Raw genomic sequence first — 16,887 nt, forward strand, 5'->3', positions numbered from 1 at the left:
TCAGGGGTGCTTTCAGATAGCTCGGACCCAGATTATGTAGGGGTTTTGAATGTCAAATTGCCAATCTTGAAACAAATTTGCCACCTTCAGGTAATTAGTAAGAGACTACTAGATGTAGGATCAACAAGAAAAATCAAAGCAGCGCACAACCATAGGATAAGCCAGGGTCAAAATAAGTGTAGAAAAATCTTTATTCTTGGAACATCAATAAAAAGGAAGCACAAAAACTCTCCTACGTGTTTTGCAAAACGCTGTGGCGGAGACTCCATGAGTGGGTGGAGAAGATATAACGTGAGTTTATTATTCTTCTTTCAAATACTAAATGGTGTCTTACTGAAGAAATGCATTTATGGGAGCCTTTAATAAAGTTATAGGGGCGCCGATTTCAACCTAGTATACACACCGTTACCTCTAAGGACTAGCAAATGACCCACCCGAGTGTAAGACCCATTCAGAAGGTATTGTTTCATTTCAACCACTCAGAGGGGAGGTCTCTATTTCAATGCATTTAAACAAGATTTAAGTACTTGGTTCTATTGGCTAAAAGACTGTTTCCTTAAATTACTTGTACACAACCTTTGCTACGTGACCACTAGATGTACACAAGGATTGTTTTCTTTACATAGGATATTAAAGGTGGTCGTACTAAAAATAGCTTCACATTGGCCAATATGTGAGATTTGAAAATGCGGGAGACCCTTTCCGCTTCCACTGACCTGCATTGCATGGAGTGAAAGTTTTTGAGAGAGAAAGTCGGAAAAAAATATATCAGTTTTACAGCAAATATGTGGTAGTCTCCGTAGGGAGAATTAGCCATTGGGGACAGCTTATTAAAAAAAAAAAAAGTTAATTCTAAAAATTTGTGTGATGGTAACAATATTGTAAAGATGGTTGTTGGACTACTAGTGGTTGGGACACAGGGGGGGAACATATAGTTCTACTAAGAAAAACCTGTATCTTTCACCTGAAAGTAACTAGCTTCCAACTACTTGGGTGAGTTTCTGTCTGCTACCAGACAATTAGTATAGTCTGTTTTACAACTTTATGTTAAAACACAACAAGTTGAAAAGGTGGACGGCAGCTTTAAGATCTTTAGGCCTGTGAGACAATAATTCCCCAGTCCTTCTTAAACCACTGTAACCACGATGGTGTCTAAAATGGGTGGTCACTAAACTCTTCCAAACTAAGGCTGCCCATGTAATGGAGAGCTCGCTGACCCCTTCTTAGAATTCAGTGTCACTCTCTGTCACATGTACCTCTGAAGATAGGGAAGGGCAGGGGGAGGCCGGCGTAGAGGACGATGTCACAAAGAAGAGGTTAAGATTGAGGTAATGTTCATGGCTGCAAAGAATCCTCAGGAACTCGAGTCTCATAGAAATTAGGGTTGGGAAAGAATTTAGTTTGGTTGACAGCTAGAAAAGAAGAAAGCATTTGTTTAATAGGATTATATACAGCGACATGATAGACCAGTGCTTTACATAGGGGTGCAGGCATATTCAGTAACATGATAAACGGAATAATGCACATATATCAAAAGCAAGAATAAACCGCTTCTTAAGGCTTCACTGTCCTTTTCATTAAAGGCTGCATTTGTAAACCCTTTAATAAGTTCAGTGTGAGTGTGTTAGAGTGTGGTAAAGGTTAGCGTAAGTACTAGGTCTGTAGGGTGCTATTGCGTTTATGAATTTTTTAGCCTCACTTGCTTTGAAAATCTGCTACTTTTTTTTTTTTTTTTTACAGCATAAACCATTAGAAAATGTAACACAAACAAGTATGTCCATTTGGTTAGAAGTATTATTGTGTTGTACTGTATGTTAATCTTGATTCTGATTTATGTAAAAGTCAAATGAAATCTAGAATTTGATGAGGGCCATCCCTCATATACAGGGCCATCCCTCATATACATCCCTCATATACAGGGCCATCCCTCATATACATCCCTCATATACATCCCTCATATATAGAGGGCCATTTTTGTTTTCCTAATGAGAGGAACAACGGAAACCGGGATGCTGAGGATACAATGAAAAAGCCACTCCCTTGATCTGTGAGTGTAAGAAATTGGAGCGGAAAGCTGACTACAGTATATCTGGTACAAGTTTGGTGGAAAAGTTGGTGCAGTTTTTCGGTGCGTTGATATGTAAGCCTCTTAAATGTATGCAAATGAAAACTATTAAGATCGTAGCCTGAAATACCTCACTGCTGTGGGGATACAATTAGTTTGAATCTGGGGACTTCAATTAGGAACTAATTTAATGTACATGGTTTTGTAAAAATGTAAAAGTGTCATTTATGTACCAACATTGTTATCGTGGTATTGACACGATCAGTTAACATTACCTTTGACATTTTGAAAGACCTCACAGAATAATAATTCAAATATAACCTTTAATGGATGAATATAAAACATAAAGGGGGAGAGCAAACTATTAAGGAGAGAACCAATTGATTAAAAAAGGGATTAAATTAAATTGTAGCTGCGACTGTGTAACAACACACGAGACACTGGTATAAATGCTCCATATATGGTCACTGGTAGTGTATGAAGGTCTGGGTCAATGCAACAACCCGTGTAAGTGAATAAACTTTATATTAAATAGGTGAAAACTGTGCCGGATTAAAAAAGGGTGAGTATATAAATATATAGTGGTTAGTGAAATAAACAGAAGTGGTGATACTTTTCTGGAGCTGTATTCCCATGAAAGGTGCCCACAGACCACTACATACTGCCAGTGGCTATAACTACAACTGAGCACTGCACTAGAGCTATCTGGATTGAAGAAGCTCCCTTTTAACTGTGTCATGTGCTGGTGGTAACATTGGGTTAAGTTATGATAGCTAGTAGGAGGCCTATCATACACTCTAGTTAGTACTGCAGCATTAAAATCAATATGCTCCGTCTCTGAGACCTGTGTCTCAGTCGCACTAGTGATGTTACAATGACTGACATCACAGATACCCGACGCGCGTTTCGTTCAGACAGAACTTCGGGGGTGAGCGGGACTCCTGTGATCATGGACATTTATGCATTCCGTATCCATAGTAACCCCCCAGCACCTATCCGGTTGCAGAGGTCTGATTGTTAGTTGGTTTCCACGGTGCCGCTGCTATCGTGAGTAATGCATACTTCCTATTAACAGCCGCATATCCTCTTGAGTACCCACAGGGTAATTAAAAACAAAGGAAGGAATAAAAAAAGAAAATAACATAACTGGAGTTGACTCTATTGGGAAATATATTATATATAATGGTGAACATAACACTCCCAATGGAATGATTGTCTGGGTATTGAGTTATTACAGACCTCCGTCTGATAGTGTTTAACCCAATAGATCACAATGTGAATCACCAGACTGATTATAATGATGTTCTCTCGTACACATATATAGTGTCTCCTAAATTCTGAATTAGACAGATATAATTCTGATACAATCCTCATACAGATGTATCATATAGTGTTTAATATGTTTGTAAATCCCCTGTTTTTTGGGTTCAGACAGATACAGTCTTAATACAATTGTGTCAAATCGATGTTGCTGTTTGTGGTCAGACTTATTAAGGTTAAAATAAACGTATCCGACTGGATGAAATAGTCCTAAATGATTTAAAATGGGAGTAAGCAGGAGTTGGCTCACCAAGTGGTTCCTTATCTGACAGTGATGATCAGCATTTGCGGTATACCTTGCAAGTGAGCGCACGCAGCCTAATGAAATGTAATGCATGGAAGTATTATACAACTGTGGTGCTATGTACAATGCGTGGGCTTTCATTTGACATTTCAGTGTAGGATTCTTGTGGAATCATGTCATGTATAATGATGCTTGCTAAAGAATGCCAAAGGCTACCGTACCTGATTGCAGTAATGCTTGATGAGGTTAAAAACAAAGCCTCGGTCCATCAGAGATAATAGATCATACAAGAAAAATGCCAGGCTTATGTTGATTTTCTCTGCCTGTTCTGCCTCCTATATACATTAAAAAAAACAAAACAATTAATGAACAAACTGGAGCTAACAAGAGGAGGCATTGGCTTGTTTATAGGTTACCTTTGGATCGTATATGGCATTTTCACTATAACACTGCCCTACTCCAAAAAGAGCATCTATAAGTGAACATTAACAACAAATTACAATGTAAAAGAATAGTGCAAAAGTGCAAAGATTTTTTCGGTAGAGCAAAACTGTACAAACATGTCCTTGCCTGCGTATTTGTTTTCAGCAACTGCAATTTAGTCACTTGCATTGGAAATCAGTGGAAGGTGGCCCAAGCCAATAAGAAGGCTGTGGGTGTAGTACACTCCCATACAGTATTCCTTGTGTCTCCCTTACCTAGCTAGTGTTATCTTTTATATAGTGAGAAGTGGGGAAGCACAAAGTTAATGATGTATTAGCTTTCATTTTCTTAAAAGCGAGTTAATGAATCATGAATTGTGTATTATCCCACTTCCTACCATATTAAACAAGCGTTTATGTAAAACACAAACCAAAACTACTTACTGTACATCTTTAAGAAACATTATTAAAAGCTATAATATACATGTTTACAGAGGCTTAAGGGGACACAGGTACATTAGTCAGACACAACACTGCCTTATTTCTAGTGCCAGGACCAGCAGTACATTGCCGACTCCCCTCAAACTGAAAACGTTAACATACAGCCATTATAATTATTCACATGGCCAATCCTTAGATACAATTCTTCAGAGAGATTAGATTGAGTCCTTCATTAACCAGTTGTGTTTGTTAAATGTGAATGACAAAAAAAAATATTTAAAGATAATACCGATAGGAAAGGTGCATGTTCTTATTGACCATACCATTAAAATAGTAGCACTTCCTTCTTAGTATTGGTAGGGGTTCCTATGTCTGCACCTACAGTACCTTTTGTGGTTTGCTTAGAAGTGCGCCTATTTCAGAAGTGACCACGTTCACAATGGTAGAAATGTCATCTTTGAAACGATCGGAGAAGCGAGTACTCCTAGATGTATCCGGTCTGTCTATGTCGTGAATGTACTGAGCCATACTTTTGATCTAAACACAGGGAACAAGAAAACAAAGCCAAGCATGTATCTTAATTATTAGATTCAAGTGAGAGGCCAATTCTAATAATATCGAAATTATTCCTAGCTGTAGTTGTACATGAGCTTATCAGACGACAGAAGGAATTTAGAAAACAATAGTATTCACTTACATTTGTTACATGCTGCATTTATTATCATGTGTATTGATATGGTTCTATTCAATGAAATATTAAAAGCCCACTTCGTCTTCTGGATCTTGGTTAGATAATGTTACTCTTCAACAATATCAATTGAACTTGCTCAACTAAAACTTTAGCCAGACTTAGCGGACTTCCAGAACCCATTGTATTTACTGTGCTAATGTTGAGCTGTGCAGAGAAAACAATACAGATACTAGAACTGTATTCTTACAGAACTTTTAAGAGCAAACAATATTTATTCACTATCTCTTGACTGTGAGCAAAACCAAAATAATAAAAAAAATGTAGAATGTTTAACGTTACAAACAATTACTCATTTTCTTATTCAATTAATCAACGCAAATATGACTGCGGTATTTTGGTTTGATATTATCTATGTTGTATATCTCTGACTAAATAACAAAAGGTATAAAGCAGTCATTACAATGTAGGGTACAGTATCATCCCATATCTTACCAGCAGTTCAAAGAAGAACCAGGCATACTTGAAGACGCTTTCTCTGACCATGCCAGTGCTGACCACCATCTGAAGTGCCAATTCTTCATGAAAGTGCTAAAACAAGATAGGTTCATTGAATTGCCTACTCTGTCAATGCATGAAGTTTCGTCCTTTGAAAAAAACATTTTCAAAATGTAAAAGCCTAATACAGGATGATGAACCAAATATTCCAAAATGGAGGACATATGCAGCACGCAGAGCAGGCACCAATCCAATATAAAACTGAACAAACAAGTGGGAAACTCACTTTCAAGGCTAATAATAACAACAACGGAAATTTTGCAAAAATGTCCAAAAATTCCTCACTATGTAATAGCAATGTCCAAGAGTATATACCAGGATGCAAAAATATGATCTAAGATGATGATTAAAACATAATACAGCTATATAGAAACAATGGCACTTTACATCGGTAACATGGTAGCACTGATATCATAACAGCAAAAAATATATCACAAGATGCCAATGATAATGGCCTTTTTTTTAAACGTTTCTCTTAGTTTAGTAACTGGAGCACACAGCGTTAAGCAGGATGAGAGAGATGAGAGAGGTGGACAGGTGTTACGACTGTGGTGCCATATTTCACAGGACGTCAGATCGCTTGAGAGAGTGTGCAGTACATTATGACATGCCAGAACACAGAGGCGCACGGGGAACGCCGCAAGCAGAAGGAAAGCAGCTAGTGATAACATGGGGCGCCAAGAAGTGGAAGTGAATACACGCATGCGCTAAAGTTCATCATCTGGTTTTCTCTTTTATTAAGAGATAGGGAGAAAGATTCAAACAAATAACATGGGACAGGCATAGGGATAGTTTGAAAAGATACACAGAACATGCATAGACCGTTTTCCCCATATTTTCTAACGTTTGCAAAATTACTGAGGGTTTGAAAAAAAACAAAAAAACAACCAGTAACATTTTTTTTTAAAAGTTAGCAAAATAGCGATAATTAAAAAACAAAGTTTGAATAAAGTTAGAAAAAATTGTGCCAATAAAAATTATCAAGAGATACGAGTTGTAGCTGTTTTGCTGCCTACAAAGATTTATCTAGAAATCTTCCGTTCAAAAGTTCACTTTTTTTAAAGTTCTGAAAACAAAACATGTGAACCGCATTTCAGTAAATTCGCCCATCTTTTGACAGGCAGTTATCTGAAAAATATCATCTTTTATTCTTCCATGCTCTAAAGTTCACTGTGGGGGGATGGGGGAGGGTGAAGGGGTTAGGTTCTGGTTGGGCTATCGAGTTATGCTAATTACTACCATAATGTGATTATTTTGGTTCTAAACATTACATCCTGTAGAAAAATACAGCTTTGTTCTGCCTAGATATCTATCAGAAGTCATATCATGGGGGCTACTGATAGCCCTCCAGTTCGACTTGGATGTTAAACTCCGGGATGAAGGAATTACAGTACCTTTTTACTAGATGGTCTAGTGCTGGCACATGCGGGCTGCAGCTCATTACTGGCTTCAATAAAAGAGGACATACGATTGCAGTTGCGATCCATAACCTGCAGGAAAATGACCACAGTGCTTCTAGAACAGCGATCTCGCACACTCTCTGGTTTTTATAACGTGCACGGTTATGTTGGATGTGCTTAGTGATACGGATTTGAATCCCATAAAAGACTTATCCAAAGCTTATTTAAAAGGACCTGCTGTAATAAAGCAGTTTAAAGCATGTGTGTTGCAGATACTCTCGGATGGCATCATGGCGTTTCTCTGAAAGTCCTGAGGTTTTAAAAAACAGGGGAGATCAGCAGGATAAGTGAGGTGGTGGACGAGAAATCACCTAACGTGAATCCAGGAAAGTCACATCTGTAAATGTATATAAATGTAAGTTCACGGGTAAGACCTATGGGTTTTGAAATCTATATATACACTATAATTGAATTTATGCAGAATTATTGTGTTGGCCCAATGAGAGATCACAATCTCTGACACATCTACACATCTTCGCAGCAAATACGGCTGCCGGAGGTTCAACAGCATTCTTACACGAACGAGAAAGTTGATTTTGATGGACACCTATGTCTTTTTGCACCACCAACTATGTTATTAAATGTTACAATTAAAGTAGCTAGCATTAAAAAAAAAATGGACTAAGTAGGTATGTCTGGGTCTTCAGAAAACCTTTCCATTTTTGGCTCATTTGTTTTTTTTTAAAAGAAAACTTTTAGTAAAAGATCAGATTCTGTTGTCTTCGTCTCACCTTTGAGGACATTATGTTTTTTACTTCGTCGTCTGTAGCGCTCTGCACCCCAGCGATATCCGGATTACTGGAGCTCAATGCCCGGGACTGTACTAGCTTAGAACCAACAGAGGCCGCGGATGAACGTCCAACCGTGTAATAGCGCGTCTCTGGCAGAATACCTGCTGCACCTAAGCGATTACAAGATACCCCTCATTCAAAGAGTTGTTGGTGATCCTGGAGAAAAACAGATTCTTTGGCAAGTTGTGATGCTTTTTTATGGTCAAACACAAGAGTTCTATAAAACTTGTGAATAATTCTTTAGATGGGTCAGAATTTACTTGAAGAACCCCTCAGAAAAGGACACTTGTGACAGCTCTAAAGATCATGTACAAACCAGATCTAACAATATATTCTATAGTGTTCAATTAAAAAATATGAATAGAGATGTAGCAGGCTTCATTGTTCCCTCAGTTGGGTTATGATGGAATCGCTTATGATATTCTGTACCATCACTGCCACTGAATTCCACAGAAACTCTGTGATATTCTAAGTTACAACTGGATATGTTGTGCTATCCAGGGTCGCCGACTGGGGGTGGGGGGGGAGAGCCGGGACAACTGTCCCGGGCCCAGTGGCTGTGGGTGCCTGATCGGCTAGAGCTGGAAGTTGAGCCCGGCCAAAAAACTTTTGCGTCCGGTTGCCGGACCTCAGATTGCCACCGGGCCAGGCTCTTCCGAGTTGCTGCAGGCCTCTCTCTCTCCTGTCGGGCCTGCATCTCTCCCTGGGTCCAACTAACGGACGGACTGGAGCTGCGCCAGAGGCCTGAGACCACCCCCGAGGTAAGTGTGTGTGATTATTTTTTGCATTTTGCAGAGGTATGGGGGTATCAATGTGTATCGGTGTGTGTGTTGGGGGGGTAATTATTGTGTGTGTAGTGGGGTAATTGAGGGGGGGATTGTTTGTAATTGTGTGTGCGGGGGGGGAGGAATTGAGATGGAGGGGGGTCACGGAGTGATAGCGGAGGACGGGGGAAGAAGAGAGGGGGTGTAAGAGAGGGAGGAGCTGGGGAGCAAGAGGAAGAATGAGAGTGAGGTGGGGAGAGCGAGACAGAAATATATGGGGAGAGGGGGGAATAGACGGGGGCGAGTGCGAGGTTGTGTGAAAGAGCGCAGCGGGGGACACACACGCCCTCACAAGAACACCAACACCGAGGGATGAGGAGGGGGGGCGGTGGAAACTCTAGTCCTGGGTCCCGGGAAAGCTGGCGGCGGTGGCCCTGTGCTATCATTAGGAACAATGAGGCTGGCTATATCTATACATTTCACTTAAAGAAAATTACAGGGTTTTTTCCTCCCTTCAGTACTGGAGAGATCTGTCACGCATTGCCAACAGATGTTTTCCTAACAGGGAATAAACAAAAGAGAAGGTCTCATATTTTATTTTGAAATGTTACTAAGAAAATGTACAGTACTGTAGTTGTACTGTATGTCTCGTTTGAACTAATGTTAAAAATAAGATGAACACCACAGGATAATATTCCCAGGCTACAAATGTCTTTGTTCTTATATATGTTGTTCAGATAAGAGCGACTGTATTACAACTTACCAAGGATGCAGTATTTTCTAGTCATAATCCTATATAAAACTCTTCACAGAATTGCCAAGAGTCGGAGAATGAGGGAAGAGGAATAATGTACCTGCTATGAACATGTCCTTGTGAATCTCCGGGAGTCGAAATACATAATACACATAGGATGCCAATAAGCAGTTTCTTCCATGCTGATCCTTGCTTAAGTCCTTACTGTTATGAAGACTGATCACTATGGATACCACAGATTCAAAGGCATACTGGGAAAAGTTGGCTGAAAAGCAAGTGATAATGTATTTATTCTACTTGACATTTTAAAACCTGCGGAGGGCTGTGCTGCATTAGACATAGGAAAAAAGGAGTAGCCTAGTTTTAACAACACTGTAAAGAGGTCTGTGGGACAAAGTGCCACCTTGCTGTGTCCTTGGGCTAGACACTTTATCTCCCTGTGCTAGACACGAGATTGTGGGTTCTTCAGTGCATGGGTTGCGTTGGTAAAAACTACTATGTAAAGCAGATTATAGAATGATGGCTTTTCCACTGCAACCCAGATTCAAATAAAGAAGTTAAATGTAAAGTAGTACAGTATCATTAAAGTTGCTGATCTCAAAGACATACCTGTTTGGCCTCCAATAACCATGGGCTGGACAGTAAGCTGGAAAAGTTTATCTAGCACAAGATGAAGGAACAACACTAGCGGCTCCAACCTGGAAGAATTTAGGCAGACGATGCTGAGCTTCAACTCGTGTTCTAGAGAGGATTCTGTGATCTTCTGGTCCAGCAATCGAATAGGAAAGGTCACAGGACCTTCAATAGCGTGGCAAAGAGTGAGGAACTTTTCCAGGTGATTGTCCTGCAAATGCAATGCAATTGTATGGGTCTGAAGAAGTAGTAGACTATCGTAGTACAGAAACCTAGCATTTTTGTAAAAATTATTTTAATGAAAAAAAAACAAAAAAAAAACATGATTGAACCCGAGCTGTTGCAATTTAGAGCATGGTTAAGGAACTTTGTCCTTAAAAATCATGGCCCAGTCCATGGCTCTGATGGTAAGCCTATCAATAATGGTGACATTGTTTACTGTTGCGGATTGTATTGCTTACAGATGGCCATTTTTTCCATGCCGGTACTAGGGGCAATATTTTGACACAATATTTCAAATCCACAGGTAAAACGGATATGCTCTAGATCAGCAGACCCTACAGAGCTGAAATAAAACCAACCAACAAATCCTTAAACATAGATAGATGATTGCTGTTTTAAGTGCCGACATGCTTCTCCTGATTTTGGTTCCTATCTAAAACCCAGAACGTCTTCCTGCAACACCCGTTTACACAATTGGATGCTATTCACCTTTGTACTTTTTATAAATGACAGCTCCAGGTATTGTACCATTGTAAATTACCTGGGTGTGTACGGATGAAACAGCCTGAACTTCCAAGTTAAATACTCCCTTGTGTCCTTCCACCCATTTTATAGGTGGGGATTGGGACGGCACTTTCTGCAAAGAACGCGAAACACAAAAATAAGCCATTCTTACTTGGTATGGTGTTCATTTAAAATGCGTAGGGGACATGTTATCTTCAATTGTACAGGCATCTTGACAAAACACACATAATATGCAAATACATTTTTACGACTTAATTTCTAGCAGTAAAAGCATCACAATATCCGGGAATTGGTGGTGCCAATTAGATTACCCCGCATCCTGCCTCCTGCCGAAAAGCTCACACCTCTGTATTTTAAACATACATGCACGGTATCATCATTTCCAAAATGAGGTGAAAATAACGTCGCTGCAGTGTTTTCTCTATCCTGTCTGCAGGCCATATCCCTAAGACCTGGAAATCTGCCAGAGTTGTCCCAATCTTCAAAAGTGGGGACAAAAACACTGTCTCCAACTTCAGGCCAATCTCACTTCTCCCAATATTATCCAAAGTCATGGAAAAATGTGTTCACTCCCAATTAAGCGATTACTACACCAATACAAATTTCCCTAGCCAATTCCAATCTGGCTTTCGCCCCAAACACTCCACCGTAACTACCCTGCTAAAAGTTTGCAATGAAATCCAGTGTGGAATGGAACGGGGACAACTCACTGGTGCAGTATTCCTAGATTTTGCAAAGGCTTTTGATACTGTTGATCATGCTATCCTGCTTAACAAACTCTCCTGGTAAAACATTTTATAAATAAAGAAATAAAATAATGTGTTAGCAGTTTGCCAATTTCTTGAAATCAGGCATATTACCTCAAGTTGACCACTGCACTCAACATACATTCACAAGGAACTGAAGGGGTTCATGTGCAAAAGTCTCCCTCTCACATTTCTGTCATTTTACTCAAGTGCAGAATTATACTGTAGTAGCTTATTGGTTATGAAGATAACAAGATTCTATGAACAGGTCGTTTATTCCCTTTGCTTTTTCTGCTTGAAAGGGCTCAAATTAATTGTAGAGCCCATGGGCAGCATATTGTATGTTACTAATGGGCTTCAGCGATCGTGTATGCACACAAGCTTCAATAAACGCACACGTCTCTTATTTAGTTCTTAGTACGGATATTTAAATGAATTGTTACACACTGAGTAAAAGACTTGCAAGGTTTACAATGGGATTTATCCACGAACAAGTATCACTGTCTGCCAAAGAATTCCCCATTAAGTTTTGTTTGCTATGTTCCTTCCTCGCCATCACTGACCTCTGGAGAGTGCATTGAATAGTTTACAGGCAGCTTGTCCACTGCCACAGGAAGGCAATAATGTCCAGTCTGAAGACGGTCATTTAACAAGATTGGCAGCCACTAAGAAACAAGGAGCAATCATTAATGTACTGTAGCTATCATTTGCACTTTGTAAAACATACAGTCATAAATAGCCATGATGGTTTGCTCACCGCGACTCATTCTGCAGCAAATAATGGGCACATTTCCTCTGCCAAGGGCAGGTAATGTTACATGGGTGACAGGCACAGGGTAACACATTAGGAACAGCCAAGGGTTAACTCATTTCAAAATACCGTCCCCCTTTAGATTTACTTCAGAATAATAAATAATTATTCATTAACTACCATACGGTGTTAGGAGCTGAAGGAGTTATTTAGGTGTTATTTGTAGTTATTTTATTCTATAACACAGGGGGGCTCAACTCCAGTCCTCAAGCCCCTCTTGCCCCCCAAAAAGGTCAGGTTTTCAGGATATCCCAGCTTCAGCACAGGAGGCTCAATCAATCTTATAACTCCTATAACAGAAAGGGGTAATTGCAGTCACTGATCAATAGCCTGCACCTACTGTATGACATCACCATTGCTTGCTTTGTGAAAATAATTTAATTGAACTAATATTTTGTCCATGCTCTGTGCACTAGAATGCAGGGTACTGAGTATACCTGTCGGGATTCTTTTTAATTTTTAAAGTAAAGCTTCTGTTTTGTGATACTGTTCACTCAATTGCAGTATCTAGCAGCTACAGAAGAAACCGGCCTCCGGCTACACACAGACCATATTTGAAGATTTAGGTTATTGGTAATGGGTTAATATGACAACGCGATACCAGATTAGAAGCTGTTCCAGGTCTACGTTTTTTGTTAGTTATTACAAACATTTTCACACATCATACTTTGAAAGGTAAGCCGTGTCTGGTTCTTATTGTTTAAATAAAATCCATCAAAGAGACAGGATTACAAACTTCACTACTTGATGGACCAGCGATGCATTGCTAAATACTGCACTGCCGGTCCCTAAAGCAGAAACCTGTTTAAAGCAGGCTACTTTCAAAGCCAGTAACATATTTGTGTCTTCACATTACACATCCAGGGCCATGCAGACATCCATTCCTTTTGTACTGTGCTAAAGGGGTGCTCAACTCCTCTCCTCCAGCAAACACACCAACAGGTCAGGTTTTCAGGAAAGGCCAGCTTCAGCACAGGTGGCTCAGAGGCTCAGTCAAAGACTGTCTCTGATTGAGCCACCTGTGCTGAAGCAGGGGCTTCCCTGACCTGTAGGAGTGGAACAACCCTGTGCAACTGTATGTCTTGGGTCATCTTCCCGACCAACTAGCTCAAGTTGTATGACTTTTACATTGCGAATGTTATCAATATTATGGGTTTATTTCCTCTTTCGAGCGGTTTCACTTTTGGATTTTGCCTTCAAGGCTGGTGCTGGGCTGAGAGAAATGACAGCATCACTTACTGAATATCCCAAGAGAGTTTCCACAGAGGCGCCTTGTTTTGGTTGACAGCTGATGTGGTAAAATGTGAATAATAAGTGATGTTTCTCCGTGAGTTTCGCAGGCAGCCTAATTTTCACTTCTTCATAGAAATCAGGAGCTCTACAAAGACATAAAATAATCTCCGAATACAATTTTGCTCAGAAGCACATTTTTCACAAGAACTTTCCATTGTTCCGCACGGAGAAGACGGAAATATTTTCATTTTTCGTTACGCGGTTATTTAGAGTCGGTGCATCAGTGGTACTTATTATTAGCAGGTTTATTTCCCTTATAACTGAAAGGCGAGTAAATTGTCGGTTATGCAGGTGATCAAAAATCTAGCTCAAGTAAGGCAAAGTGGTTACATAGTTTTGAATAAACTTGAGATGGTTTTCAAGAGTCAGGACAAAATTCCAGTTGTGACACAGCACTTCCATTTCATTAATGCCCCCAACATGACTAGTAGCAGAAATTAAAGCAACAAAATGTGAAAAATCCAGTAAAAAAAAAAAAAATCAGTTCTGTAGTATTAGATCAGCGGTGCGCAAACTGGGGCACTAGATTTTTTTGGTGGGGGGCGCAGCAGTTATAGAGGTCCCACGCTCTCCCCCCAGGCATTTAAATTAAATGCCGGAGACCCGCGCAAGGCCTCTATAGTACACTTACCTTCCAGCGATGCGTCGTCCTGGTAACCCGGCGTCAAATGACACCGAGGGGTCATGCGACGCCGGGGTCGAGCAGGGGAGGACCCCGAGGTGCTGAGGAGAGCAGGCAAGGGTGCGCATGGGGAAACGTTTGTGCCACCCCTGTATTAGATAACTGTCTGCATTTTTTTTTTTTAACTCATGCCTTTTTTTAAATGATTTGTTAAATGTATTGATCATCCTTTGGTTGCTACAGCAACCATTTAGAAAGTCGTATCCACTTCCTCTATTGAAACAGGCTCTGACACACACCTTTTTGAGCTCTGCACTTTGGCAACAAAGTATCACAAACAAATCTGTTGCTGTGTTCCAAACAGCAGACTGTCTATTACTCTGAAAGCTGTAACAATAATGTGTTACACTTCGTAATATAATGTTACACATCAGCTGCAGCATTTCACAGACTGCAGCATTGAGTCAGAAAGCGGCCATTAGGTTAGGCACACAATCAGGATTTTGACAGATTTATATCAGGAGCACCAAACGATTGCCAGCTTAGGTAAGAATGTAGAATTACACATTGTTACATGCTTTACACATAAAAATAAGAAGTAAAAAAGGGGGACATCATAACCTTTTAATTTGAAAGAGTTGACCAACACAGGCATCATCAATAAAAGCAGTGTGTCATCATTATGTCACTGCCAATAAAAGCAGGGTGTCATCATTATGTCACTGCCAATAAAATCAGCGTGTCATCATTATGTCACTGCCAATAAAAGCAGCGTGTCATCATTATGTCACTGCCAATAAAAGCAGCGTGTCATCATTATGTCACTGCCAATAAAAGCAGCGTGTCATCATTATGTCACTGCCAATAAAAGCAGCGTGTCATCATTATGTCCCGGTCAATAAAACAATTGTAGCTTTCAATGAAACATTTGAATTTGATTAGGTTTCTTTATGCCATTATTGCTCCCGTTTTACACCTGGGAGACACTATACATTAGTGAGATACTAGTAACATATAGCATACCTCTCAGAAAATAATTACTGATAAATGTTTTCAGAAATACACAAGCACTATTATCACCTTTAGAGCAGCAGTCCAAGCTGCCGGTTTTATTTTTTTAAATTATTTTTCCCCCTTTAATATGTGCACCATACAATCCACACAATGATAAGTAATTAGCCAAGTTTCTAATTGATCCATTCTCCTGTGATCGATTGGCGAAGATTCGGCTCGGGGGTTTACTAAATGCCTGTCAGTGCAGCAGAAGAGGACCAAAGATGCAAAGTTCTGTGTGGAAGATCATGTGACCAGGCAGGCACTAGATACAATTGGTGCACTGCTAGAGAGAGGACAGGGCTCAAAAAGGGGTGTGCCAGAGCCTGTTTCAGAAGAGGAAGGGGATGTGACTTTGTAAATGGTTGCTATAGAAACCAAAAATCCTTGTTACATTATAATACATTAAAAATGTCATTCAGCGTTGTTGTTTTTTTAAAAATGCTACAAATATTTTCTCATAGTACAGAACTGATTTATTAAAAAAAATAAAAATAAAATAAACACATGTAGGATATTGCTTGGTCTGCAGGTTTAAAGGAAACAATGTAAACCTACTTGTTGTGGTACGTGACTGCAGTATATACCTCCTCCAAAAACTCTGCACTATTAGACTTTCCAAAGATGACCTAATTAAATAAAAAAAACATAAAAACAACAACACCGGCTAGGTAAGTCTTTTCGTATTTATGCCACTGGTGCTTAAGTTTAGTTTTCAGTACATGCACATAAAAGGCTAACACAGCATTTAGTTGGAAAGCCTACAGGAAAAAACAAGGATTGCATTGTGTAGTCATAAAAACACATCCAAAGTAAAGTTCTCTCGCATGACGGATAATTGCTACTGAATAGGTGTACATGTTTTCTACTGATGTCATTAATGTGCATTGAAGTCAAGATTTTAATAAGGATGGGCCGATTCGGGGTTTCGAAATCTGGAATCCGACTGTTCAATTTAAATCCTGAGTCGAGCGGTTCCAGAATTTGCGATTTGATTCCAAATCTGAGTCGGACTTTGGATCAAATTTTGGTATGTGAAAAAAACAAAAAAAAAACACATTTTTGCAATTAGACTTTTTTTTTTTTAAACCACAATCAAAATGTGGACATTTAATGTATTTAGAACCAAAACACCAGTGAAGGTACCCAAACATAGTACTTAAACACAGGCGTTAAGACAATTATCCGCAATCCTGCAGAGTTACTGTACATTTCTAGATTGATAAATGCTGTTTCAATCAATATTTTGAGAAAACAGCAAAGAGAAAATACAAGGTTTCTGATGCTGCAGTGGCTTTATTACCGGCATAGCGCTCCTGGCATCTTCCCCACACATGAATTGGATTTTGATTGTAATATTTCTTCCAGATGAAAGTCGGTTTGCAAAATTTAATCTCAGTGGGTAGATATACAGGAGATTCCTGGAGAACCAAACACAACAAGCGGTCAGTAAAATAATTTACAACAGGCATTGT

The 16,887-nt window shown here is 39.6% G+C and overlaps 1 protein-coding gene across 5 annotated transcripts in view; it reads right to left on the reverse strand.

The window, feature by feature from the left end:
• Window positions 1–16,887, reverse strand: part of DOCK8 (dedicator of cytokinesis 8) — a 170,199-nt gene that overhangs the window by 50,276 nt on the left and 103,036 nt on the right. For 4 of the 5 annotated variants that reach the window (XM_075597441.1, XM_075597434.1, XM_075597455.1 and 1 more), the window contains 13 exons: window positions 16,716–16,833; window positions 15,971–16,041; window positions 13,684–13,822; window positions 12,197–12,298; window positions 10,904–10,999; window positions 10,117–10,351; window positions 9,608–9,772; window positions 7,930–8,099; window positions 7,133–7,228; window positions 5,676–5,771; window positions 4,880–5,029; window positions 3,851–3,964; window positions 1,257–1,412 (listed from right to left, as the gene is read on the reverse strand). In XM_075597441.1, the coding sequence (XP_075453556.1) occupies window positions 1,257–1,412; window positions 3,851–3,964; window positions 4,880–5,029; window positions 5,676–5,771; window positions 7,133–7,228; window positions 7,930–8,099; window positions 9,608–9,772; window positions 10,117–10,351; window positions 10,904–10,999; window positions 12,197–12,298; window positions 13,684–13,822; window positions 15,971–16,041; window positions 16,716–16,833 (1,708 nt within the window). The remainder of the gene's footprint in view (window positions 1–1,256; window positions 1,413–3,850; window positions 3,965–4,879; window positions 5,030–5,675; window positions 5,772–7,132; window positions 7,229–7,929; window positions 8,100–9,607; window positions 9,773–10,116; window positions 10,352–10,903; window positions 11,000–12,196; window positions 12,299–13,683; window positions 13,823–15,970; window positions 16,042–16,715; window positions 16,834–16,887) is intronic. The other variant, XM_075597445.1, reaches the window with a different exon arrangement.

The sequence above is a fragment of the Ascaphus truei genome, chromosome 1 (genome assembly GCF_040206685.1).
Source record: "Ascaphus truei isolate aAscTru1 chromosome 1, aAscTru1.hap1, whole genome shotgun sequence".
NCBI classification, from domain to species: Eukaryota; Metazoa; Chordata; class Amphibia; order Anura; family Ascaphidae; genus Ascaphus; species Ascaphus truei.